This window comes from Hipposideros armiger, unplaced genomic scaffold (genome assembly GCF_001890085.2).
Source record: "Hipposideros armiger isolate ML-2016 unplaced genomic scaffold, ASM189008v1 scaffold_927, whole genome shotgun sequence".
NCBI classification, from domain to species: Eukaryota; Metazoa; Chordata; class Mammalia; order Chiroptera; family Hipposideridae; genus Hipposideros; species Hipposideros armiger.
In genome coordinates, this window is record NW_017732277.1 from 159,249 (window position 1) to 186,209 (window position 26,961).

The 26,961-nt window shown below is 42.5% G+C and overlaps 1 protein-coding gene across 6 annotated transcripts in view; it reads left to right on the forward strand.

Annotated features, from left to right (window-relative positions):
* The window catches only part of GPM6B (glycoprotein M6B), a 155,473-nt gene that overhangs the window by 111,493 nt on the left and 17,019 nt on the right, over positions 1-26,961 (forward strand). The window contains exons 1-2 of one of the 6 annotated variants that reach the window (XM_019630678.1): positions 344-794; positions 9,106-9,225. The exons of 2 other annotated variants lie outside the window; for them this stretch is intronic. In XM_019630678.1, the coding sequence (XP_019486223.1) occupies positions 734-794; positions 9,106-9,225 (181 nt within the window). In that variant the 5' untranslated portion in view covers positions 344-733. Of the gene's footprint in view, positions 1-343; positions 795-9,105; positions 9,226-26,961 lie in introns of those variants that run through there. 3 more of the 6 variants (XM_019630677.1, XM_019630680.1, XM_019630679.1) reach the window with 3 other exon arrangements.

Sequence of the window (26,961 nt, forward strand, 5' to 3'; positions counted from 1 at the left end):
TCTATCTATCTATCTATCTATCTATTTAGAGATTTGTGAAATGCAAATATGAAAGAAAGCAAATAAAATAGAAACCGAGGGCAGGGCAAGTACTTTGAGTATATTCTGCCAGGGTCAGGGGTAAATGACGTAAATCAAGTTGTGATGCCCCTTAAAGGGGTCCCACGGGAAGGAAAGAAAGAGTTTGCTTATGGACGACATGCGTTCTCCTGAGAGAACATACAGCGCGGCCGACCAGCTGAGTCATGTGGTGGGAGGGGGCTCTTTCCTTCTCCTCCACATCCCCCTCCTCTGATGTCACGAATCTCTTCTTTCCTGGGAGAATTAATTAGCATTCATTGGATGCAGTTGGCAAGGAGAAAGAAGGGCGCCCGAGCGTGTGTAGGAGAGCAGGGAGGAAGGGGCCCAGTGGGGAGCGAGTCCTTCTCCCCTTGAAGCCGCATTGAGACAGGAGGCACAATTGGGAACAGAATGGCTGTTTTATAAGTGGGATCCTCAGTGACGTATGGCTCCCTGCTCCTTGGCAGCTGTCTTTATGGACCAGTAGGCAGAGGGAAATTGACGCTGACGAGACTTTTGCATCTTGGAAGGGACTGTAATCTACTGTAGTGAAGAACAGAACCTCTCAATCACGCGAGTGTAAATAAGAGACGGAGGGGAGTCCAAAGAAAAGGAAGAGGAGGGGAAAAAGTGTGTGTTCGGGGAGCAGGGAAAAGCATTTTTGGTGGATGGTATGAAGCCAACCATGGAAACTGCAGCCGAGGAAAATACTGAACAAAGCCAAGAGAGAAAAGGTACCCAGCGCTCTGACAATAGCCTGTTTAAAGCTTTTCACTGGGGGTGCTTAAAAATGGGTAGCCCGGTTTTGTGTCTCTTGTAAAATAGCTCAGAAGTAATCCCTAATGGCATGGTCTTGCATTCAGGGTGGTTTTTTTCCTATAGGCTGATGGTAAATTAATAGAGCAGCTTTTTCTGCAATCCATTCCTGTTCCAAATCTTCCTACCGAACATGGTATATTTCATAGAAGCGTATCTGCAGTTTGAGTACCTGGATTGGGGGAAACTGTCCTTTTTTAGTTAATAGAATGTCATAACTTAGGTCTTGTGTTCTGCATGTTATATTCCAGGGACACGGGATGCATTGTTTTCTGCTCATGCCGAGAGGAACTGGAGGGCACACATATTAAATATGCTTTGGTTCCACTAATGCTGTAGCGATTTGGCCATCCTCTCATTTTCTTATTGAATATGATTGCCATTTCTGTGTATCAGACCCTAACTGTGACATGTAATATGCATTTAAGTTGGAGCTTGAGAGAGGGGATGTCAGCTCTGTCGCCTAGTGCTAATGCAAGTGGGGGAGGGTCTTCTGCTGTTTATGACTTGGAGATTTGGGGGAGAAAAATCAATAAAGGTCCTGTTCCTTAAAGGGAATCTCAGAAGCTCTCACGATTTTGTCATATGGAACATTTTTTGGGGGAAGGAAGTGTTTTGTGGTAAGAAAATGGCAGAACATAGAAGCTAAAATGAATGTTTTCCTAGATAATGACTGATTTCAAGTTTGACACCCCATCGAATCAGCTCAGCCACTGTTAGGTTAAACGGCATCTCGCTGCGTGGTCATTTATCCCCCTCACCTGAAGTTAGACTGTCAGAGAGGCACAGGGATGTGTTCTGTAACCGCAGCGCCTCTGATAGCAAAAGCCATCATGCTAAGCCTATTTCTCACGGCCCTGGCGTCCACGAACAGTCACTAAACAATAGTAGTTCTCAAGCGTGGAAGCACAGCTATGTTTTATTTATGAATATGTAGGTTGAACTGCAAAAATGCTGATAGTCAACCATTTTACATGACAAAACTGGCAATTTCATGTTTTCAACTTCACAGCACACTGGGGTAGAGTCTGCTTATTTTTACATGGACTGCCTTCTGTCTATAATACTTTAATAGCATTGTAACCTAAGCAGCAATTTCATTTTAAAAATTAATTCTTTTTTAAAGTGTGAAAATCTATGTAACATAAAATTTGCCATTTAAACCATTTTTAAGTGTATAATTCAGTGGCATTAAGTACAGAGTACTTCAATTTTAAAATTGTTAGTTCAATCCTTGCATCAAACCTACCGCCCCTCATCAAAAACAAAAAAACAGCCCCCTCCCCAAAAATCCCCACAACCCTGCCTTTTCTTGTATGTATACATTTTAAATTTACATGAATGAGCAGATATGAAGCTGAGGAACTGAGATGAAAGTTTAAAGCTTCATTTTCATGATGATCAGAAATGAAGTTTGGGGATATAATCATGTAAAAAGCATTGTTGCGAGGAAGCCCATCCCATTTGATAGCAGTTTTTTCCCTAAAATACATGCCTTTGTTTACCACACGCTTTTTATTAATATGGTGTTTGCCAATGGCAGATAAAACCATTTTGGTCTTGACTCTCTCTGCCATGCCCTCGAGCATACAGCTAGAAGGTAGCCTTCTGCAAGTCAGGAAGAAGGCTCTCACCAAGAACTCAATCTACCAGCACCTTGATCTTGGACTTTTTAGCCTCATCAAATTCTGGGAAATAAATGCCTATTTTTTTAAGCCAAAGAAACAGCAACAGCCAACCCCTTTTGTCCACAAAAACATACCTTTCATTATTCTCTCCAAAAGCGAGCAAGGGGCATAGAATCAATATAAAATTCTTACTACACAATTGTGTATCTCATCATCATTTAGTCTTATGGACCACTATTGTTTTGTGTCAATTAAATATTATTTAATACCAAATCTACAGGCTGCCACTACGTGTATTGACCATCTGTGTCTGAAAACTCGTTAGCTTATGGTTTTAGAGACAAAGTTAGAAGCAAAAGATAATTCCTAGAGGAACTTTCCAAATTATAAAAATTGACTAACACTAGCTATTTGTTAGGAGTTCAAACCCGCCAAATTAACACAAGCATTGGTCACATATAGAGAACATGCTTGAGTGAGAATATGTGCCCAGGAATGCAATTTTACTGCAGCCACAAGGCTGATCGCAGCAGTGTGATGCACCCATCATAACTGTTGGTGTGGAGGGTGGCTTTTCAATTGATCTTCATGTAGACGAACAAGTTCCTAACTGCACAAGTCAAAACTCACACAGGTGTCATCTTTGTAGTGTCCCCCAGTTTACTCTCCCGTTGTCATTCAAGGCACACATGTAGGCATAAAATGGTAATCACTTACGTTTGTGCATGATGCTTGTCACTCCAGTATTCCTTCAAATTTCTGTTTCAATTTATGAAATAAATGTTTACTTCATTGACATGAACATTTAAAAATTTGACATAGAGAATGTATTATATAATTCTTGAGCTGGTGAATCTGTTCTTTTTTTTTTCTTCTTTTAAGCCTTTCAGCAAGGGATTTAATTTACCAAATTTAATCCTGTATATTTTGTCACTTCCCACAGTTTTTTTATGTGCATATATTTTCCCCTCTCTGTTCCTTCCTTCATTTACTTAGCACTAGAGGCAATATCTGTTTCTTAATTGGGGGTATTATTGCCCAGTGGCTAATACCCAGTAGCTTCTGAATTAATAGCTTCGGAGAATTACTACAATGTTTATTAAGATGTAAATTAAATTTAGCTTTATAAATTGGCCTCAACTTTTCTAGTTGGTGTCACTTCCTGGGAGTTTAGGCAGGACAAAGAGAGATGTTTCTTTAAACTAAATCTGAATGAATTTATTCCTATTTTAAACAAAAATTGGCCAAGTTTTTTAAAAAAAAGAAAGAAAGAAAGAAAGCAAATGTGTTTTCTAAGCCTCATGGCTTTTGTCACACAACACTGCTGGATGATCAAAATTCACAAAAAATATTAGTAGTTATTCAGGAATTTTTAAGAAAAGCAAGCAGGTTTTTTCGCATGGATGTGCCAAATTATTAATGCCAAATTATTACAAATGACAGTTTTTAAATTGGAAGCATTAAATTAAATCAAAATGTGAGGACTGAGTAAGCAGATTCACTGAAATGGAATAAGTGGAGGAAATGAGTAAGAGAGAATCAAAGGAAATAGATCATGAGACTCAATAATAAAGAATAGAGAGTTAGATTTCTGTTTATTTCTGTGGAGTATTACTTAATGTCAAATTCATTTGTGAAAGCCAGTGCATCTGGAATTGCTGGGAGTGTAGAATCACAGGGTAGAAAAACAATTGAATCAATTGCTCTATTGCGTGAAAAAACATTCTAAGTATCTGTGATGAAAATTATTTTTATTATGTCAGAAATTGGAATCTACTGAAGCAATTATAGTCAGGCTAGTTAAGCTCCTATGAATCATTGCTGAAATGAATTCCAGAATTCCAGGCATCAAATTAAGTTCCTAACCACATAGGAAGAAAAGTGTAGTAAATCGGACATAAAGTGTAATTTTAAATAAATTATAGGACATAGTCAAAGAAATGAATTCAAATTGTTGTCCTGATTTAAAAATTAACACATCCATTTAAATCTTTTTAATCAAGTAGATATAATTTCTTACGTGGTTAGGGTTTTTTGTTTATTTGTTTGTTTTAGCAAAACGTGTGGGCTTTTGGCCCTCTCTTTTCTGTTTAGGAAGAAAAGCATTCCTCTAGATTCTAGAATATATGATTTGTGTGTTAAAAATCCAGAACCACACATTTAACATGTTACACTCTTCCCAGTGATCTAGGAATTATTTGATTTTTATTGACATGCTCTAACTTGATTATATAAGCATGGTACAGAGACTGTACAGATGCATCTTTTCCCTATAAGAATCTGCCAAGGAGGACATTTGAAGAGAGGGTGTCTGGGGAATAGGCTGTAGAGAAAAGCGTGGCCAGCCAGATGGTGCTGGACATATGTGGTAGATAGGATACAGCTTGCTTTTCTTTTCTTTTCTTTTTTTAGAAAACTTAAGTGTGGAGAAGATGTCCATGAGCCATTTGGTGCATCTCCTACCTTTATATTATCGTTTCCATTAGTATACTTTTCAAGACTTGATCATGCTATTTCGTTAGACGAAGAATTCTGACCCAGTTCTGGAAATTTAGATCTGCCTTCCTTGAAACTGAGTGGGAATCTTGAAATCAGATTCTAACATTAAAAATTGCATGTCTCTGTTATCTGGAAGTAGAGGTCAATGTAGAGTAAATAATCTTAACCACATGATTTATTTAGCCTTATATATCTGAGAGCATGCGAAATAGCCAGTTGTCCCCATGCTATAAATTTCTCCTCACTGGGACTGGTGATGACTTGGATTATTCCAAAGACACTTTCTTGCTTTTTCCTCCTTGACACCAAATGTACATCCACGATGAGATGGTCGGCCAGGAACAGGGATGGCTATGGAACAAAGGAAGAAGGTGACACATGGTGGCTTTCAACAGTGGAAGGCTACAGTCCCAGTTCACAAATGGACCTGGTTGTTCATTCATTTATTTATTCATTCATTTAATAATGTTCTTCTATGAACTGTCATCCTTCTTCTCAGCTCACGTCATAAGAGTAGAAGGGTGCTAAATCATTTTGGGGGACCATTATGTGTAGTATAATCTTGATTTTTAACCACGATTTTGCTGACTGGTGGTAGATTAAATAGCAGATGACAATGCCAGGGAGAATTTTGATCCTTAGCCAGTTCAGTGATATTTCTCTTCAGAGAAATCAGAGAACATGTAATAGAAAATAATTTCCTATTCTGTAGGCTGATTTGATTAATTGCATTAACTTCTTTATATATCCCAGCCTTACTAGCTATATTCAAATCAAGGACCAGCACACTTCATTTGTAAAAGGCTAGGGAGTAAACATTTTAGGCTTCGTGAGCCACACAGCCTCCGTTGTACCTATAAATCTATCACTGTAGCATGAAATAGCCATAGATCGTATATACACAAAGGGGTGTGGCTGTGTTCCAATAAAACTTTATGTACAAAAACAGGTGGTCCTTGTCGCTGACCCCTGCTATATTCTTTAGTGTTGTTATAGGTTTCCTTTCACATTTTAAATAATAGCTAAAAATGAAGGATGATACATATAGCTTTCAAGGACCTTGCCCAGTGCAATATGGTCTTTCTAGGAAGCTCAGTCTGTGTCACTCAGTTTGCTTCCAGTGATAATTGCCTAGATGCTAGAAAGTAGAGCAGTCTGGAGTTCAGTTCTTCAGCCTTGCCACTAAATCACATTATCTAAGTAAATGAGAAGAAAAAAAGTGTACAAGGCATTGTTTTGTTTTCCTTTCCTTAATTTCCCATTGTTTGTTTCATACCCACCTTTGGTGATGAGTAACCATGGTTGTGTCTGTGGCTGGCAGACACCACCACTCACCTGCACCCCAACCATAAATGGTATCTCAGATGTCACAGTCTTTTGTGCTTCTTCAAGAATATAGCTTGGTCTCCTGCCCATCTGTCTCCTCTGCTCTCTCAGGGGAAAATTTGCAGTCTTCCCTCTAAGGCAGGATTTTCCTGGCCGTGCACATTTTCCCATTTCTTGCCAGTTGTTCAGAATTGACATATTATTAATATATCATTCAAACTGAGGCTTCTCCTGGCAATCATCTGACTCCCTTCTAAGTGTTGGGACCCTCTCCTTCTAAACAAAATGTATACTGTGTTCTTTGAAATTTTATAAATACTTTTACATTTAATATCTTTATTTAAGTTTGGCTCGAAAACAAAATATATATGTTCTTTCATATCTAAAGATTTATTATTGTAAAAAGCCCTTCCCAGAAGTATTGAAAACCTTCATCCACTTACCGACCCCATCTCCGAGTCTGCTGGAGTAGTGGTACTTTTATGCTGAATTAGGCATCTCAGGCATGGCTGCCGTGTTGCTCTCAGAAAACCACATTAGTGTCAGGCAGTCCATGGTTTTTATTGTCATTGCCTAGCAGCCTATGCCTGATTGCCTGAATACCTGGAGACTTCCTCGTTGCCCTAAGGAGATGAGGGCCGAGAATGGATGGATCCTATGCTGAAATGCCCTGCATTGTATGGTCTGGCCTGGGTAAGGTCAGTGTCACTGGGGGACCTAGGGGCCCATTTATTGGGAACCTACTGTGTATTGGGCATGGAGAGAGAAATTTTTTAAAGGAGGATGGAATGTTTCAGATCAAAAGTGACCGAGCTACATGGAATCCTCCTGTCTGAGGCCGATATGGAGGGCTCCCAGCCACTTTACGAAGAGGAAAGCAGATCATACCATGAAGCAACTTGACCTTCTTCTGGTTCTTGCCACCAGTCCCACTGGGTGTTTTTTTTTTCTTTCTTTCAGAAAATGTAGTACAACCCATGTCTGAGAGAGAATCTCCTGAACAGCAGAGCAAAAAATCTAAATCCAGGGAAGGCTAAGAGTTTAAGAAGTTTTAAGAACCCTGAAATAACGTCAGTAGCTTGAGACCCGAAACATTTCTTTAGGAGGCACAGAAGAAGCACAGCTTACCTCCAAATGGACTTCAGAAAAGCTCTTGTTGACCTAACCACTGCTTCAGCAAAAAGTAGAAAATGGCAGCTGATGCACCGGCCTCAGTAGGATGATATGGTGGTTTCAAAAATGTGCTGCATGGAGTCAAAATGCCCACGTTTCTATCTGGGCTTCTCCACCCCTGCTGCAGGATCGTGGGCAACTGACTTACTTTCTCATTGCCCTCAGTCTCTTCATTTGTAAAGATGGAATAATAATAGTACCAATTTCGTAGGGTGGTTGTAACAAACAAGGCGATGAGTGTAAGGCGCTTAGCATGTCAAAAGCACTCTAACTTATCGCTATCATTATCTTCAACAAAAACAGCAGCAGCAAAAATCATTTCAACGTGCAGTCCTGACTGTCCTAGCATCTTTTTTTTCTTTTCAATGTCTTTTAAGTCTTTAAATGTCTTTGAAAGACATTTTACTTGAAGCCAAAAAAAGTTTTCTCTAAAACACTACCTAGAAAAGTCTGTTTCCACTTCCTCATCAGAAATACCTGGAGAGTTTTCAGAGATCGCAGAGGGTGGAGTTGGGATTTTGAAAAGGCTTTGTGAGGTTTTAAGCGGACCTCGTCAGGGCCGTTTGCTGTGTTACCACACAGTGTGATTGTCTCCTTGCTCCTTATCCTGAGTGATATGAGCACCAAATGGAGCCTTGTAACCTGATCTTCTGATGGGATCATTACCCATGTCGATGCTGGAATCACTTTTTCTATCCTGAAATATTTGTGGCACCCCAGAGGCTATAACCCCTTATTAGGTTTTATGGGATTCTCAGACATAAACTGGCATAGTGACCTTATGGTCTCTCAGGGATCTCAAGATTATAATTCAACTAATGGTTACCAACAGCCTACTCCGTGTCAGGCAAATTAGTAGATGCTTTTCTCTCCAATCCCCTAAGAACTGGGAAATATAGTCATATGACCATGTAGAGACCTGAGTCTCCAGGAGGCCACTTGTCACCTTATGTGTGAGTAAGCAGTGGTTCAAGCCCATGACCAGCACCCCTTGGTCTATAAAACACTGGAAGATGATTGGATCAAGATTTAATCCAGAACATTCTAGACTGAAGTACTGAGTTTAAGATGAGGTGACAGAGAATACTGCAGGTGTCAAAGGGAGGACAGGAGCTTCATCCAAGCGCCAGCAGACCACGGGCTCCTTTGTCAGATTTCAAGGCAGGAACTGGGTACTGTCATGGAGAGTGAGCCTGGAGTCACCTTTGCTTGTGCAGCTGCAATAATTATAGCACCCTGTGGGTCTGAGAGAGAAACACACAGAATGATATGATTGTGAGAAGCCAGATTTTAACTATAAATAGTATCTGCCCAAAGCGAGCATTCTGAGGCATGGGGGATAGGGGTAATGGATAAAATAAGGAAAGAAAAGACAGTTTTGGTGATTTTTGTAAACTTATATTCAAAAATGGAAGAGGAGATGCCAACAGTCTCAATTTATCATGATGAATTGATAAGATGGTACTGAAAGATTGCTTTCCAATCACATATTTTTAAACTCCTCATTTCCTTTAACTATATTGTAAAAGAATAACTAAAAATGCTGATATAGAATCTTTGCTGGAGATAGAGACACTGACTCTTTGCCACCTGAAATTGGCAGTGAACAGCAGAGCTGAAATGGAAATTGGCAGGTACCACTGGATGTACCCAGGCTCAAAGAACCACCAGTACCATCCCGTGCCAACCCAGGGGGACAGGGCTAGCCCCTTGAGCAGTCCAGGTAAATACAGCCTTGGGGTGAATTCTAATAGCAAGTCAACTGTTGTTGTTAATATTATTTGCAATGGTGCTTTCAGATTGGTGATATTTTATGTTTTGCTTGATGCATTCATTGATTTGTTCATAGGGGCATGGGTGGAATTGACCCTTTAAAAATTTTGTAATCATCTTTTTTTTCTCTCCTCCTCCATTCCACCCCATCTTTCGCCTCTTTCTTCTCCCTCCTTCCCCCTTTCTCACCCTTACCTCTTTATCTGAAAGGGAGCAGTGTACAGTGAGATACGCCTTAGGGTTAACCACAGAATTTCCAATGTTTGAACCAATAATGGGGGGGGCGAGGGTTTTACCCATGCCCATCTTGGAACCAAGAACTAGGCCAGGACACTTGAGGGGCCTTGGCTCCGAGAGTATGGTAGAGTGTCCTCATATGTCTTCCCGGTCCCGTCGCTTTGCACCACACTGATTTAACATCAGTCATTACTTTTGAGAGGGAGAATCAAAGCCCATGAAATGAGGATTGGAAAACAGTGTACTCAATCCCATCAGGTAGGTCCATGGGGTTTGATTTCTGGTTTCCCTGCTCACGAGAAACACTGGTCTCTCAGAACTGCTAGGTGCTCGGCTTGGGTGAAATGTGTGTCAGTTGATTTGGGGACCCAGAAGGGGGAGAAGGCTGAGCAATATCAACAGCCACCCGCCACATTCTCACAGTCTACACTGGTCTTAATACTCAGCTTAGTTAGCTGAAATTCAGTAATCTCAAGTTACTTAAAATGTGAATGTAAAGGGATGGTAGTGGGTCAAATAAACACAATAGGTTTAAAGTATTGCAATAATTTCACGTGAACCTAGCATGGTTTTTCCCAAAATAGTTGCTTACTTTTTTCAGGAATACCTCAGAAATGACAGTGTAGAGCCTAAAACTCTGTAAAGAGCAATCCTGAGGTACAGTGTATGACACCTATTGAATTACAAAGTCACAACACCAGTAACTTAATAAAACTTTTTCTTTTTCTTTGAAAGCCTAAATTGTGGCTTCAGGTTAATTAACATGAAATCTGACTTTAGATTTAGTTCTATACCTTGAGTTATGCATTACTTCATTTGACAGAGGGCCATTAGACACCAGCTCTGTGTATGCCTGAGCAGTGCTGGTTACAAAAGGTGAGCAAGAAGGGAAATCAGACATATGTTTTCATAGATTCTTTAAAGAATAGAGGGTTCTGGAATCTTCATTTTAAAAAAAGCAAAAAACATTGCCACCAGACATGATATATCCATCCAAAGGAATACTCTTCGGCAATAAAAAGGAATGAGCGCCGATACATGCTACAAAGTGGATGAATCTCAAAAACATCATGCTGAGTGAAAGAAGCCAGACACAAGAAATCAAATATTGTATGATTCCATTTATATTAAATTTTCAGAATTGACAAATCCATAGAGACAGAAAGTGGATTAGCATTTGCCAAAGGCTGGGAGGAGAGGGCGGAATGGGGAGTGACTGCTAATGGGTGCAGATGATCTTTTTTGGAGAGATGGAAATGTTTTAAAATTAGATTGTGGTGATGGTTACAAACTCTAAATTTACTCAAAACCATTGAATTTTACAGTTAAAACAGGTGAATTTTATATGTAAACTTTATTTCATTAAAGCTATTTTTTTAAAGCCCCCTCCCTAAAAAGCACCATTCGAAGTCATCAGAAACTACTGTTGAGAGAGAATGAACGGTCTTCGTTGTAAGAATGTGTTAGAAGACACCAGGCTAGTTGGAAATCGAGGAAACCAGCAAGTGTCTTTCCTGGATTGTGTGGCAAAGAGTAAATATCAATATCTTATTAGGGGAAAGCCCTCTAGCAATTACTCTTGATGAGTTTTGTCCACTGGTCCACTGGTTGAGCAGTTCCCTGTAAGAGCATTGGAAAAATACTTCCATGTTTTTTACCTTAGACCCGAACACTGGAATACAGGCATTCTAAGCAGCAGTGGCAGCTGAGAAAGAAAATGCAAGGTTCCAGCTACTTTTCTGAAACCGTTGGGGCCAGATTTGTTTCCAAATTCAGAAGACTTCGGGCTTTTAAAAAATAAGATGGCGCGTACAGCACGTACTACGTGACATCGCCAGGGAGGTCTGGGTGCTCCCACAAATGCAATGCGTTACTCTTTGTAGATAGCCCACGTTGGGGACATGAAACCTATAAATAGCCTTTTGTCCATCAGGTCGGGTTTGGGCACCAAATAAGTTCATGTCAGAGCAGGGTTTGCTGCCGGATAAGCTAGACCAATAAATAAATAAATAATCCTTCGGTTTTAGAGGTTTGGGAATTCTGGCATGGTATGATGAGAACTTGTAGAACTCTAATAGTATCAGGGTGCTGGTGGTATTTCATGTGAGAATTTCATTAACAAGCAGGGGGGAAAAACAAAATCACTGATGTTGATTTATAGAATCTTTTCAGTTCCTGAAATGGTCTCTACCCCACGTAGTTTTTAACTTTTTCAGTGCAATGACTGAAATCGCTGGAAAAAAACACGCCTGTGTGGCACGTGCACTGGGGCTGGGGCCACTTGTGTCGGGAGCCAGCCACAGAGACCTTGCATGTAGGGTGGTATAAAGAATACAGCACAGGCCCCAGAGTGAGGAGACCAAACCCAGCCATGTTGTCACCTTCCTAGTTGCTTGGAGATTTTTTTGGCTTCTAAATCAATGCAGTTGCCGTTCTGTACTTAAATCCCAAACCAGATGGTAGGAGGAAAAAAATAGAGAATTCCATATGGCTCTTGTGTCTTTTTTTTTTTTTGCAGAGTTCTCAGTTTCTTCCTAGTGGGGGCGGGGGTGGGGGGGGTTCATACAGGCTGACCAGATCTTTGCAAAGGAAAATGCCTCTCCCGCTGTGCAGTTATTATAGTAGAGACCACCTCTCACCGACCCCCCAACTTCCTTACCCCCCACTGGAAAAGTCCAGTGGTTCCAGTTTCCTTTGCCTTGATCTTTTGATGGTTTCCTTTTTTGGTGTAACTTCCCAGTACAATTACATTTTTAGGACTTGGATAGTTAATCTTTCACCATCTGTTGCTTTCTTCTTATTTTTTCATTTTTAACTTCTTTAGCCAGGTAATACCCACATCTTCTCTAGGCCTGCAGGAAATCAAAGGATGGCTGGTCACATGGGCAACCCCGTGTGATCTGCCTTAGGGGCCTGGGCTTGAGATGGCGGCAGTAGTGATAGAAGGAATAGTTAATGCTCCACCTGCGTTCAATGGACTATTGTGCTTCATGTGTAGGGATACTTGGGGTTTCTGAAGATTGTGTTACACAGGCTTCAGAGTGTAGTCTAAGAATTTAGATCCTCTATTCTAAGTGTGGTCTGTGGACCAGCAGAATTGGCATCCCCTGGAAGCTTTTTATAAATGCAGAGTCTCAGGCCCCACCCCAGACCTGCTGAATCAGAATCTGCTTTTTAACAAGGTTTCCAGATGGTTCCTATGCACATTAGAGTTTGAGAAGAGACAAGACAGGAAGAGGGTAAAGTGATCTAGACATGTTTACTTTGGGAAAAATCAGAATTATGTAAGGTATTCATTCATTCTGCTTTCCCTCTCTCTCTGTGGAGAGGTATGCATAGAATTGCCAGCCATTAATGCCTTGAGTCCTGGGTAGTTTGAAGGACAGTGACCTTCTTTTTTTTTTTTTTAAAGATTTTATTGGGGAATCGGGGAGGGGGAACAGACAAGTTGCTGTCCTTTTATTCTTCAGTCTAGCTGTGGAGTATGTCGCTTCACTGGCCCACGTTGGTATTGTGATCATTGCGCTCTTCCTGGCTGAGGCAGATCGGTCACCGGCCATTGGACGGCTGCTCAGGCTCTCGGCAGCTTACGCCGGCTGCTGGACGCTCACGGCAGCCCAGCTCCAGGTCGAGCTGTTGTTCACCATCTTAGCTGTAGAGGGTGCAGTGTCACTGATCTTCATATGGGATCCGAACAAGGGACCTGCTGCTCAGAGCTGGCGTCCCAAGCCAACTCCTAACCAACATGCCACTCGGCTGGCCTGAAGGACAGTGACCTTTGATTCTCTTATCTACTTGTCTGAAAGCATGACTCCTCTTATTCCTTTGTTTAAAATCTTGGTGAAGGAGAGTGGGGGGGAACAGTGAAAATGGGAAAGGTTTGTTTACTTGTGGCAAAGACAGGGTGAGGAGAAAGTAATTGATGAGAGCTTGGGAAAAATTCTTAAATATCCCTCATCACGTGCTTTAATATAATCCAATGACGTGCAAGGTGCTGTTACTTAACATAGGCTATTAGCTAATGGTCCAAGAATGACTGTTCACACACTGCTAAATCTGTAGTGCAGCATTTAACCTGACAGGTAAGGAGTAGAAAAACCACCCCCTTTACCTGTCACCAACTCCCCCCTCTATCCATCTCCCAAATCCCAGTTGCTCTGATGCTTGGGTGAAGATGGCCATAGATAATTCTAGAAGTCCAAAAAGAGCGTCCTTTCACATACAGCAGATGGTGTGGGGAGAGCACGGGCGAGTGTTCGTGTTTTGCTGCGAGTTTAACAGGAAGCCCACGCGGTGGGATCTTCATTGCCAACAATGGATTCCTGAGCAGCCATGAAGGGGCAGGGACTTGGAGGGAGGGACGAGCAAGCACATCTCAATTGTTCACGGCTGTGACTCAGGTCACGCTTTTGGTTGTGAGCAGTGACTTGAGAAGGCAGGCCCCCGAGATCTCCAGCCTTCATCCTTCTGGCCCTGGCGAGGCCGAGTGAAACCTGTGGATATGAGTCCTAGGAAATGCTATTGGGTTTTTGTTAGTGTTCTTTAGTGTTACTCTTTCCCACCCTAAGGTTGTAAGGCCACTAAGTTTGAGGTCTTTTCTGAAAACACTTGAAATGTATTTCAAGGGGGGATAAAAACTTAATCTTCTTGTGTGCATCATTCAGCCTCCATAGTGGTTGAGTATTTTTGTAAATACAGTTTTATTGGAACCAGCCACGCCCATTCATTTACAGATTATCTGGCTGCTTTCCTGCTACAACAACAAAATTGAGTGGTTGCAACCATATGCCCTGCAAAGCCAAACATATTTACTAGCTGGCCCTTTACAGAAAAAAAAAGGCCAACCTGACTTTGAATTTGCAACGTGTGCTAAGAATGCAATTACTCAATCTACTTAGGGTAGGCAACACCTAAACACTTTGCTAATTACTCAGTTTCCTAAAATATTCTCCATCCAAGATCCCTCGCCTACTTCTTTCCAGGCTCCAGAATTCTTGCTCTCAGGGGCAGGGAGAGAAGGGGGGGTCCCATTGTTCACAGGCTTTCGATGAAATCTCAGCCCTTCTCCAGAAGGTCTCTTGGTTCTTTCTGGAAGCTCAGCCCCCCTCCCCCCCTTTCCCGGCCTCTTTCAGGTCCTTTGCTGAGTGTTCCCAATAAATCAAGTCCTGTCAAATAAATGTCATGGAGCTGCTTTCATCAATTGTTCCATTCAGTGTACTTTAGCAAGTTTTATTTTCTGTGATATGTAAAAGACCATTTGTATTTTATTAAATGTAGTATTGGGGGTCATTTCTTTAAGTGATTTTTCAAAGTATGGGCCTCTGACGCCCTGAATCAGAATCACCAAGGATGCTGGTTACACATTCAGATCCCCAGGCCTCACCCACCCTCTTTGGGTTGAGCCCTGGGAATTGGTATGTTTTCATAAACCCCCCAGGTGATTCAGATGCACACTAAAGTCTGACCACCACTACTGTATACATAGAGGATTATAACCTTGGTTAAGGAAATAGCTCCTCATTATAACATCTTCTGTAAAATGTTAGTTCAGTTCGAAATACCTTTCTGAAGAACAACGCGAACTTTGAATTCACAGGTACCTTGGATTACATATTTACTATCAAGATACCCAAAGCCAAGTCACCACATCCTTAGCAGATGGTGCTGTTGAATTTGAAGCTAATGCCTCCTGATCTTTTCATATTGTCATTGCATCTTTGTGTATTTAAAAAGATGCCAAAGTTGTGTTGTAGAGCTATAGGCTAATACCAGTGTGTTCGTTATCTATTGTTGCATAACAAATGAATATTAACCTTAGCAGCTAGAAACAGCAACATATATTATCTCAGTTTCTGTAGGTTGGGAGCCTGGGCTCAGCTTATCTGTCTCTGGGACTCGTCTGAATGCCCAACCAGGAATCATCCACTTCCCAGCTCACTCCTGTGGTTGTGGGCGGGAATCAGTTCCTCGCAGCCTGTTGGCCCAAGACCTCTGTTGATTCCTTGCCACGTGGGCTTTCCCATAGCTCCCTCATGGCATGGCAGCTGGCTTCATCAGAGAGAGCAAGTGAGTTGGTAAGAGTGTGTGTGTGTGTGTGTGTGTGTGTGTGTGTGTGTGTGAGAGAGAGAGAGAGAGAGAGAGAGAGAGAGAGAGAGAGAGAGCTAGCAACACAGAAGTCATAGTCTTTTGAAACCTGATCAGGGAAACAAGTCACTAGGTCTAGCCCACACTCAGGGAGAGGGACTGACACAGGGTGTGACTATCAGGAGGTGGCGATCACTGGGGGAGTCTTAGAAGGCTGCCTGCCACAAGCTCTGTAATGGTTTCAAAGTGTGAATGCGTCCTTTGTCCTCATAGAGCACAGTCTTCTCTCCTTAATGACAACAGCCCCTTCACTTACCTGTTACCAAGTAGGGGGAGCCTGCGGATGTGTCCCCCCACCCCATCCAGGCTGATATGGCTCCTGCCTTTGGCTGCCAATCATTAATTCCCAAAAGGGGTTCGCAACCTTTTAACAGTACTTATGTCTTTTATGAAAATCGAACTTAAGATGCAGGTTTTTTTTTCTTCTAACTTTCTTGAGGTATAATTGACATGCATAAACTGCATATATGTATTTAAAGTGGCCTATTTGATAAGTCTTGACATGTGTATTTACCCAAGCCAGATGGTGACGTGTCCATCCATCCCAAAGTTTCCCCAGGTCCCTCTGCAAGCCCTCCCTCTCATCTACCCTCTCCAAGCGACCACTGATTTGCTTTCTGTCTCTCTAGATCCTTTTACATTTTCTGGAATGACTCTTATGAAGATTTGTTCACATGAATTCTCTCACTGTTTCTCACCAAGCCATTCCCATAAAATGTTGTGTGACGTTGACTGCTTAATAGCTCTAAGCTTTGTCTGATTTTCATCCTTCCTGCCTCCATTGACCACACCCTGTGCTCTTGGAATAAAACTCAAAAGACCCATTCTGCTACCACCTACAGTGGAAGAGTTTATGTTGCACCCACTCCAATCCAGCCTACACCACCCCAAGGCCAGATGAACCTCTTAGAAGCATACCTGGGATCATGTCAGTCGCCTGCTCACAAACCTTCCCTGCCTGCAAAATGAAACCCACGAGGCTGTAGGAGGGCTTGGAGGGCCCCACCTGCCTTTCCCGTCTCTCCTGTCACACTGTCCTGGCGTCCGTGACAAACTCAGTCACGGCCGGAGCTACACTACTGCCACCATACACCCTTTGCTTAGCTCTTCATACTGGACCAAGGAGATCTGTCCCTACCTCACTCCCCATGTTCCTGAGTCTCTATTCTACTGTAATAATTTCTTGCGTGTTTCTGTCCCCCACCCCACTCCAAAGTGTCAATGCCGGGAGGGCACAGCAAACCCCTGCGCCCCAAGCATAGTGCCTTCCATATAGCAGCAGTTCAACGCTCGTTGAATTCGGTGAAATTCAGGAAAGCGCAGATGCTGTCGCCCAGATGGTCAAGGAGGTTGAGCTGCCAAAGCTTAGTAGTGCAAATAGTTCTCACATTTCTTGAACACCCTACAGAGCTCCATGCTCTTAAAATCTGTGTCATCCGAACTTAGAGCTAGCTTCTCCTCTAGCTTCACCATCGGTTTCCCTGATTCTTTGCTCCCCCACTTCACTAGGCTAAGAGCACACACACGGTCTTTAGGAAAACCAAAGCCAGTTCCCACAAAGGCAAAGACTAACAAATGTCTGTTTCTTGAATTTGTTTATTCTCACCATGTGAATATATCTTTACTTTTATATAATTACTTATCATCTACTGCTCACGCCATATTGAAAATGTTAGAAGCTAATGTATTGTAAGATTTTAATCTACTTAATAGATCTTAGGAAAGCTTTTTTAAAGGATCTGCTGAAAACCAACTTCCTTTATATTATTAAAAAATAGCTTCGGCATTCTTAGCATTATATAGCTGAACTTTGACACTAAGTACTCTAAAAAGGTCAAGAGAGAACTGAGGAGCCAGCTATCGATCATTTGAGTGATTTCTCATTTAGCTCTTTAAAAGGAATCCCCCTTCCATTGACTTCATGATACCTTCTTAATGCGTTTATACCAGTGGTTCACAGGCTTTCAGGGGTTAGGTCCCTTTACACTCTTAAAAGTAATTGAACACCCCAAAAACCTTTTGCTCATGTGGGTTATATCTGTAAATATTTTCTTGCTAGAAATGATCACTGAGACATTTATTCTTAAATAATACACTTATTTATTTAAAATAATAAACCCATTACATGTTAACATAAATAATATTTAGGAAAGATAGATGTTTTCCAAAACAAAATAAAACTGCAGTGAGGACAATGGTACTGTTTTACACTTTTGCAAATCTCTAATATCTGGCTTAATATTAGACAGCTGGATTCTTACATGTGCCTCTACATTTATTCAAAGGCATAGTGGGGCATCTTGTTTTGGTTGAAGTATATGAAGAAAACTCAGTGTCTCACAGATATGTAGTTGGAGAGGGGAGGAGTATTTCAATGGCCTTTTCATGTATTTGTAGAACTCTTTTTTTTAAGATTTTATTGGGGAATTGGGGGGAGGGGAGAAGCGTTGGGGAATCGGGAAAGGGGAACAGACGAATTACTGTCCTTTTGTTCTTCACTCTAGTTGTGGAGGATGTCACTTCACTGGCCCATGTTGGTATTGTGATCATTGCGCTCTTCCCTGGTGAGGCAGATCTGTCACCGGCCACTGGACGGCCACTCATGGTGGCTCATGGCCGCTCACGCCGGCTGCCGGCCACTCACGGTAGCTTACGTACGGCAGCCTCACTGCAGCCTATGCCGTCGCCTGCGACTCATGGCAGCCCAGCTCCAGGTCGAGCTGTTGTTCACCATCTTAGCTGTAGAGGGTGCAGCATCACTGGCCCTCATGTGGGATTCGAACTGGTGGCCCCACGTCTCAGAGCTTGTGCTCCCAAGACAACTGTTAACCAATGCACCACTCGGCCAGCCCTGTAGAACTTTTCTTGATAATAAAATTCAACAAGTGGTGGTTTCTTAAAGATTATTTGTTATATAGAATCTGAAGCCATAGCGATAAACTTTTTGTACTGTGTTCCATTAAAATTTGTTGCTCTATCTTGGCTCTATATTCAAGAGCAATTTTGTAACATCACACATTGGTCATTTGGAAAATATTGGTTCTCTGAGTTGTGCAGATATTTCAAATATTGACACATTTCATTGCACCAGATTTAAAAAGTCACATTTGTTAATATTACCACCAATTTCATCAAGAGGCTTTTCAAGTATTGAGAAGCTGGCACTTTCACTATGGCAGGTGCAAGTTTTCAAAATTGATTGGCAACAGATACTATCAGTTGTTTTCTGTGACATGACAAGTTCACTTGGATCATTTTCGTGAACATTTCTGCCAGATACCCAAGTCTCAATAACTGTAGCTTGTCAGCCATTTTTTCAAGGGGAAAAAAAAAAGTGGTGATGCAAACACACACACACAAAGGTGCTAGTTGAGTCTAACTCAGTCACAGAAGAACTTTGCTTCCAGACAACCATCATACTTTGGTACCCAGCAGAAGCTTTGTGCATCCTTCCCATTTCATCACACAGAATTTTCAAATTTAATGCAATTTGAATACTAAAATGTATTATTTTTCCTGCAGCCAGGACATCTTTAAGTGAAACTGTCCGTTTTGATTTGATGTTGTTACTGTGAGTGTATGGTGGCGAAGAATGTACTGTTGCTCAGTACAGTTTGGTGCCACTGCCTGAATTGTGCTAAGCCACCAGCACTTTTACTGTGTACATGGCAACACAGTGAATTCAATAACATCTTAGTGCTATTATGAAAGAGTGGGGCCTCGCAGACCTCCTGAAAGAGTCTCCCAGGGCTGCACAGACACCCCCCCCCTTGGAGAACCCTGTTTTCTGCCCTTGTGGCCCAGTGTGAGGCTGATGGACTGGCAGAATGGAATTGCCACCTGGCAGCGGTAAGAATGCCCAGCCCTCTCCCCACATACCCCCTAATAAGAAGCTGCATTTTCACAAGGTTCCCCAGGGGATGTATCTGCACATTAAAGTCTGAGAAGCCCTGCTCTTTAACAGAGATATGCAACTTCTCCCAAAAAGGGCCAGATGGTAAATATCTGTGGCAACCACTCAACTGCCTTTGTAGCTTGGAAATAGCCAAACACAGTAAACAAATGAGTGTGGCTGTGTTACAATAAAACTTTATGGACACAGACATTTAAATTTCATATACTTTTCATGTGGCATGAAATATTCTTCTTTGAGGTTTTCTTTTCTTCTTGTTTTTAATCATTTAGAAACGTAAACAAGCATTCTTGGCCATGTGGAGAGCTGTGTGTGGCCCGTGGGCCACAGTTTGCTGACCCTGTTCTGTAATACCTGTTCTCCAACCTGGGTGCTCATTGAAATCACCTGGGGAACTTTGTTTTTCAAATAGCCAAGCCTCTAATTCCTGAGTCCCACCCCCAGAAATTCTGATTTAATTTGTCTGGGGTGAAGTCTGGGCACTGGGGCTTTCAGATGCTCTCCAGATAATACTAACATGCAGCAAAACTTGGGAACTTCTCCTCTATAGTATTTTTTAAAGTAAAGTTTATTTTAAGCTCTTCGTTTTAATTGTAGAATTTGGCAGTAACACTGGGTGTGTCAGGCCAGGATTGTACATTGTAACCTTAGAGCGGGGTTTCTCACCCTTGGCACTAGTGACATTTCGTATCCCATCATTCTTTGTTGCGGGGAGATGGGCAGGGGCGGGGCTGTCCTGTCCTCTGCTGTACCCTGTTGGGTGTTGAGCAGCATCCCTGGCCTTTACTCACTGGAGCCAGTAGCACCCCCCCTCCCCCTGCTGTGATGACCAAAAATATTTCCAGACATTGCAGAGTGTCCCCTGGGGGTACAGTCACACTCTACTGTGAACCACTACTTGACCATTTTAGAATCAGGGAGGTCTCTGTTGGCTGACACTCACTTTTGCTTCTTTTAAATAGGATTCTCTCCGCCTCCATTTTCCAGATGCTGGTTGTTTCAAAGTTTTAAATCTTGGTTATTCCCCTTTCCTTCTGAATTTTGTGACTCATTAGGAGTCAGTAAAGTAGCAAGGAAGGCTGTGTGTAGAGCGTAGTGTGTGTGTGTGTGTGTGTGTGTCAGAGAGAGAGAGATTGAGATTGATTCCCTGGGGAAGAATCTGAGCCCTTGTTCCCCCTGGCCCTCCTTCTGAGCCAGCATTAAATCTGCAGCCAGGATCACAGACAACTCGGGGCAAATCGCTGGGCCGTTATGAACTCACAGCCATGGCAACGGCCATCCGCAAGCCCGAGGACAAAACGTGTTTTATTCTGTTGTTCTGCACAAAAGGTTCTAGAGATGCTGGAGACAAACTGGCCATTGAGGGTGAGAGGCATTGATGTGTATTTTTTCTCCCTACTACGTGGTTTATATTTAAACTGTCTTCAGCTAATGCACACTGGAGCTTTTGTGTGAATCAAAACCTAAAACTCAAAATTCTCTTTAGCCACAGAGACGAGCTAAGTGAAAGCTTACGACATTATTAACTTAAGAGGTTTGGGGAGTTTAGTGAGAAGTATTGAGAATTACTAGTAAAACGTGCTAGCAGAAGTGGCATTGATTTTTTTTTTTACTTGAGTAGATCACAGTCGTCGAAAAAATGCTTTCTTTGCCTTTTCTGGTTCGTGTTAACCAATGTTGTCCTTGCTGGTCTGAAGCTTGGGAAAACTTGAGTGTGGATTTATAGGAGTATCCAAGAAAAGCATTGATCTTCCTTAGCTAGCATAAACTTGTAACAGTGTGGTGCTCTGCTGATGCCTGGCACCTCCTCCATATTTAAAAACATCAGCCTTGCCTGTGACTTCTCACACTGGGGACAGCCTGAATCACAGATCCAGTCCTTTGTCTGTATGGGCACACTCAGCACCATGGCGGGGTGGGGTGTGGGAATAAGTCTGGTTTCCCAGACCCTGTCTGTGGCATGGCACTAAAGCATCTTTGTCCAAAATTCTGAGGTTAACAGTACTTGCTTGGCTCAGAAAAAGCCCTCTCGTTTCACTCTTTTCAAGACAGCTGAACAACTTGGAACATTTTGTTTTCTGCGTTGCAGCCCCTGGAACTTGCCATTTGATTTGCAAGTGGCTCCAGTTATGGCCAAGCCCAGCGGGCCACCTTTTACAGGGAAAACACCAAACACAGTAGAACACAAAACGGGCACTTCAAATGGGCGCAGGACACGCCTCCCAAGACTGGGAAAATAGGACTGTTGACTAGAAATGGGCTTCCCAAATTTTCCTGTACACACAAATCACCTGGGGGGCTTGTGAAAATGCAGATTCTCTTTTAGCTGGCCTGGGATGTGGTCTGAGATGTTGCACGTCCCCCAAGCTCCCTGCTGATGCCGATGCTGCTAATCCAGGGACCACACTTTGCAAAACAAATGGTCTAAAGCACTTCCAATGATACATGGTCCATTCACATCTTTATTTGACCTCTGGAAGTTTTCATTGCTATCTAGTAGAAGCAGACAGCATCCATCTTTAGTTCTTCTGAGCTACAGACCCACATATCCAATCGTCTACCAGAAATCCTCCCTTAAGATGACATCCAATCACCTCAACCTTAACATGTCTAAAACTGAACTCAGCATCTTTGTCCTCAAAGACTAGCCCTCTTCTGGTAAACCCTAGCTTAGGGAACAACACAACTTCCATCTGGTTATATGTGCCAGGCATTTAGGAGTTATGCTTGGTACTCACCAATCCATCCCCAACCCCATGATCCAATCCACGCCAAGTTGTGCGCATTTGACATCTTAATCATCCCTCAGACCGATCAGTTTCTTCCACTTCCACCGCGTTTGCCTTGGTTCAAGCTCCTGTCTTCTTTTGTCTGAACTATTACACTGCGTTCCTACTAATTTCCACTTCCTTTGTTCATATCACATCAGCCCCAGTGATCTTTTACAAGCCCAGTCTGTTCCCTGTGGTTAAAAATACTCAATGTGGGGGATGGAGTGGGGGGGGGCGGCTGAGTGGTGTGTTGGTTTGGAGTTGGCTTGGGACCCCAGCTCTGAGCATCAGGGCCCCGGTTCGGATCCCACATGAGGACCAGTGATGCTGCGCCCTCTACAGCTAAGATGGTGAACGACAGCTCAACCTGGAGCTGGGCTGCCATGAGTCACCAGTGACGGCGTAGGCTGCAGTGGGGCCGGCCCACAGCAGGTGTGAACCTTCGTGAGCGGCTGTCCAATGGCCGGCGAGCGACTGCCTCACCCGGGAAGAGCGCAATGATAATACCAACATGGGCCAGTTAAGCGACGTCCTCCACAACTAGACTGAAGAACAAAAGGACAGCAACTTGTCTATTCCCCTTCACCAACTCCCCAACGCTGTTCTCCTTCCCCAATTCCCCAATAAAATCTTTTTTTAAAAATGCTCAATGGCTTCACATGATTCTGAAGATTCTTAAGGTGGCCTAGAAAGGTGACCTTAGGATCCCTAAGTGGTCTGCCTCTGATAGACCCCTCCAGCCTGCTTTGCCCCACCTTCAACGTGTACTGTGTTCTGGCTTCTCTCATGCCCAGGAAAGCGCCTTGCTCTTTTCCACCGTAGAGCTTTTGTTCCTTCTGTTCCTGGAACACCCTCCCCAACCCATCCATCTCTCCCTTTACCCTTCGTATTTAAGATCTGCAAGCCATCCTGGGCCACCCCCCAGGAGCCCAAGTAAGTCCCCATTATTTGCTGTCCTAGCACTTCTGAGCCTACCATTTCGTTAATGTCCGTTTCCCCCATAGACTATAAACTCCATTAGAGTATAGACCACGCCTATCTTCGATCACCATTTAGTCCCCAGCACCCAGCCTGGTGCTTGGGACATTGAAGACACTTGGTGAGCACTGAGTGCTCGCTAATTGAATGAAATGGAATGAGTGAAGAGACAGCTGCTCCCTCCCTCCCAATGCTGTCATCCTCACCCATATCTGTTACTCTGCTTAAGTGACAGCTTCAATTAAACAAGACCTTTAAGAGACCCCAATACCCAAGGTATTGATAACAGCAAGGTTATGGGAAGACTTTCTCCTGTGTGAGTGAGGGCTGAGCTGAGCCTTCAGATGAACCTGTGCTAACTGCTTCTTTAAAATAAGTTACAGGTGATCTAACATTAGTTCTTTGGTTCCGCTGAGTATTTTAATAACTGACTCATTAGCCATGCATGGTTCTTCATAGCCTGATGTCTAATATCTTGAAGGCCATTGTTTCACATGTATTATCCAGGGTTTTAATTGTTTCAGTCAGGAGAATAAATTAGGTCCCTATTACTCCATCTTGGCCAGAAGCCAGGAATCATTTTATGGAGTTAGATTTTTATTATAGTGGAATTTGGATGGTAATAAAAGTAAGTAGGTGGAACTGACTCAGTAAAAGAGCTTGCATGATTCTTTAGGGTAGTGGTTCTCAAATTTGAGCCTATGTGAGAATCGCCTGAAAGGCTTGTTAAAACACAGATTACTTGGTCCACCCTCTTCCTGAGTTTCTCATTCAGTCGTTCTGGGTGGGGCCCCAAAATCTGCGTTTTTCGGTATGTTTATAGGTGATGCTGATGCTGCTGGTCCTGGTATCACACTCTGAATCCCAGTGCTTCCGGATATGAGTCTGAAAACTTTTTCTATAAGTAGTAAATATTTCAGGCTTTGTAAGCCATAAGCTTTCTGTCACAGCTACCCAACTCTGCCATTGTAGGGGGGAAAATAGCTGCAATTTAAAAATGAATGAGTGTAAGTTGTGTTCCAATAAAATTTATTTACAAAAATATAGGCTGACCCCTGGTTTAGGAGAACTGAGCTCTTGACTCTGTGATGGATACTATAGTGGATAACGGCTTCTCCCTTTCAGAGTGAAGGGTAGTCATTAATTAGTCCCTTTATATAGTTTGATGGTTGCTGTATTCAGGATGGTATTGTAGGCAAGGCGATATCTGCCTGTCTAAGCTGTATTTCTGTGTAACACTGTGAAATGAAACAGAATGCTACTGTGACATATAAAGTAAAGAAACCCTCTTGCCTCCTCCCACATAAATTCACCCAGAACTGGCTCCATAATTTGCAGGCCCAGTGCAAAGTGAAAATTCAGACACCCTTGTGCAGGGATTAAGAATTTCAAGATGGCAGTAGCAGAGCATTAAACCAAGCTCAGGACCCCACAAGGCTGCACAGATTGTACACCTAGGAGGCCAGCCTGAACCCGTATCATCATCATAGCCTCCACCACCACCTCTGCCACATACATCTACATGTTTTCAAGTCAGAAATGCTGTTAATGTGAGGACACTAACAGTATTGACATCCATATTTAGAAAATGTATTTAGGTTTTTCTTACTAACTTTTTGCAGCAGTTTTGGGTTTCTCTGAGACAAGCATGTGGCATACGACCAAACTGCCCAGTGTTTAAAGATACCTTACACACTGTGCATAAAGATAGCTTCTAGACTGACATAGAAGGTATGGTAGGAAGTGATCCATTTATAGATGGTTGGAAATCCACCACACATACAATTTTAGCCCTGCAGATTACTGGTCAACCAAACTAGAATAAGCTATGCATCCAGCTGTATTATTTCCTATACATTTTCCCCCATGCTGTGTTCCACAAGCTTCTACTCACGTTGGCCGGCAGGGGCTGTAAGAGCTTTATCTGTGCATGTGGAACAGTGATGACCAATATGGTGACTTCTGTTCCACAAGAGCCGGAGTTCCTATAGCCGCAAGTAAAACCAGCTGCTGAAAACCTAAGAGCATTGGCATCTGCTGAGAGACTATGATTCATTGAAGTGATCCCCCAAATTCTTGAGTCCCTGTTTTTTCCTGCTGTTATAAAACCAAGCCCACAGCATGGGGCATACGGAGTCCTTGAGAGAGAGAAATTGGAGGGAAACTTTAGCCTTGATCCAGTGGTGAATTTGAGACTGAAGAGCAGCATTCTTCTAACCCTACTTGTCTTTCTGAGTCAGAGAGCGGCTGTGATATTTCCTTTGAAAGAAGCAGAATACTATAACCCTTTGGATGAAAGCGTTTTGAAGCAGTAACTGCGGATTTGGAAGGATGAGTTAAAGGGCGAGTGTGCTATGCTGTAACACCAAACCTAACTCCAAATGATGAGAAAGGACGTGGGTTTAGCGCATATATATATATATATATATAATATTATATTAAAAAACATTCAGGAATGAATGAGCATTTTATCAGAGTACATGTCAGTGTCACCATGTCGGTTGGTTATGTGTTCTGCATACTAGGTATCTCTGTAGAAAGCCTTTCCTAGCCCCTCTCCAATAGGAATCATACTCCCTCCTGGCCTTCCCGTTGCCCCATTCCCCACCCAGTACCCACGGGCTCTTCACAGTCTGCATCTTGGCGCTCATCACACTGTGCTATAATAATTATGTCACGTGTCTGCCTGAAGCATTAGACTGATCTCCTTGAAGGCAAAGAAGACGCTTGGTTTCAGTTGTATCACCAGTACCAAGCACAGGGCTTAGCACCCATAAGGGTTTCAAAAAGTACTCAGTTAATGAAATACGAAGTGAAATTCAGTTAGGACACAGCTCATGTTCCAGAAAATCAAACAAACGTGGCAGGTCGAACTGTATCTCCCAAAGCAGTGCTCTGCGATAATAGAAGGTTCTATATCTGCGCTGACCAATATGGTAGCCACTAGCACATGTAGCTACTGAGCACGTGACATGTGGCTGGTCCAACTAAGGGACTGAATTTATTTTATTTAATTTTAAAGAATTTGAATAGACACATGAGCTAGTGGCTACCGTATTGGACAGCCACACATCTATATCCAATAAGGACCAGATATATTGGGTTGTCGGAAAAGTCATGACACATTTTTGCAACAACAAACAGAAAAAATACGTCATGACTTTTCCGACAACCCAATAACTTCGTTAGCCAAGGAAGCCGCCACTCGTCTTGTTCTTTATATCACCATAGAGACCGAGAACGGAGGAGGTTGTGAATGGTACAACACACACAGGTCTGTTTTGTTTCTATGTAATGGGACACAATCCAAGCTGGGGATTTTAGTTTCTCTTAGTTTGGGAGCCTGGAAAGAATTTGGCTTTTTATTTGCACTCCTCTTCTGTCACCTCAGCCCCCAAAAGTCATGTGACAAAAAAAGATTGAACTCCATCATCTTTGCTCACAAACCTCAAGCGTACGAAGGTCTTTAAAGTACTGACTTGCTAGTGAGCTTGAACTGTATTGTGCACTGGTTTCCATTTTATGTAGTTTTATAAATCCATTGCAGGGTGGTTGGTCTTCATAAAAACAGGCCGTCATCTTCTGAAATAAAAGGAAGCATGCTTTCTTATGAAGCCCTGGCATTTTTTCTTTTCCTACGAAT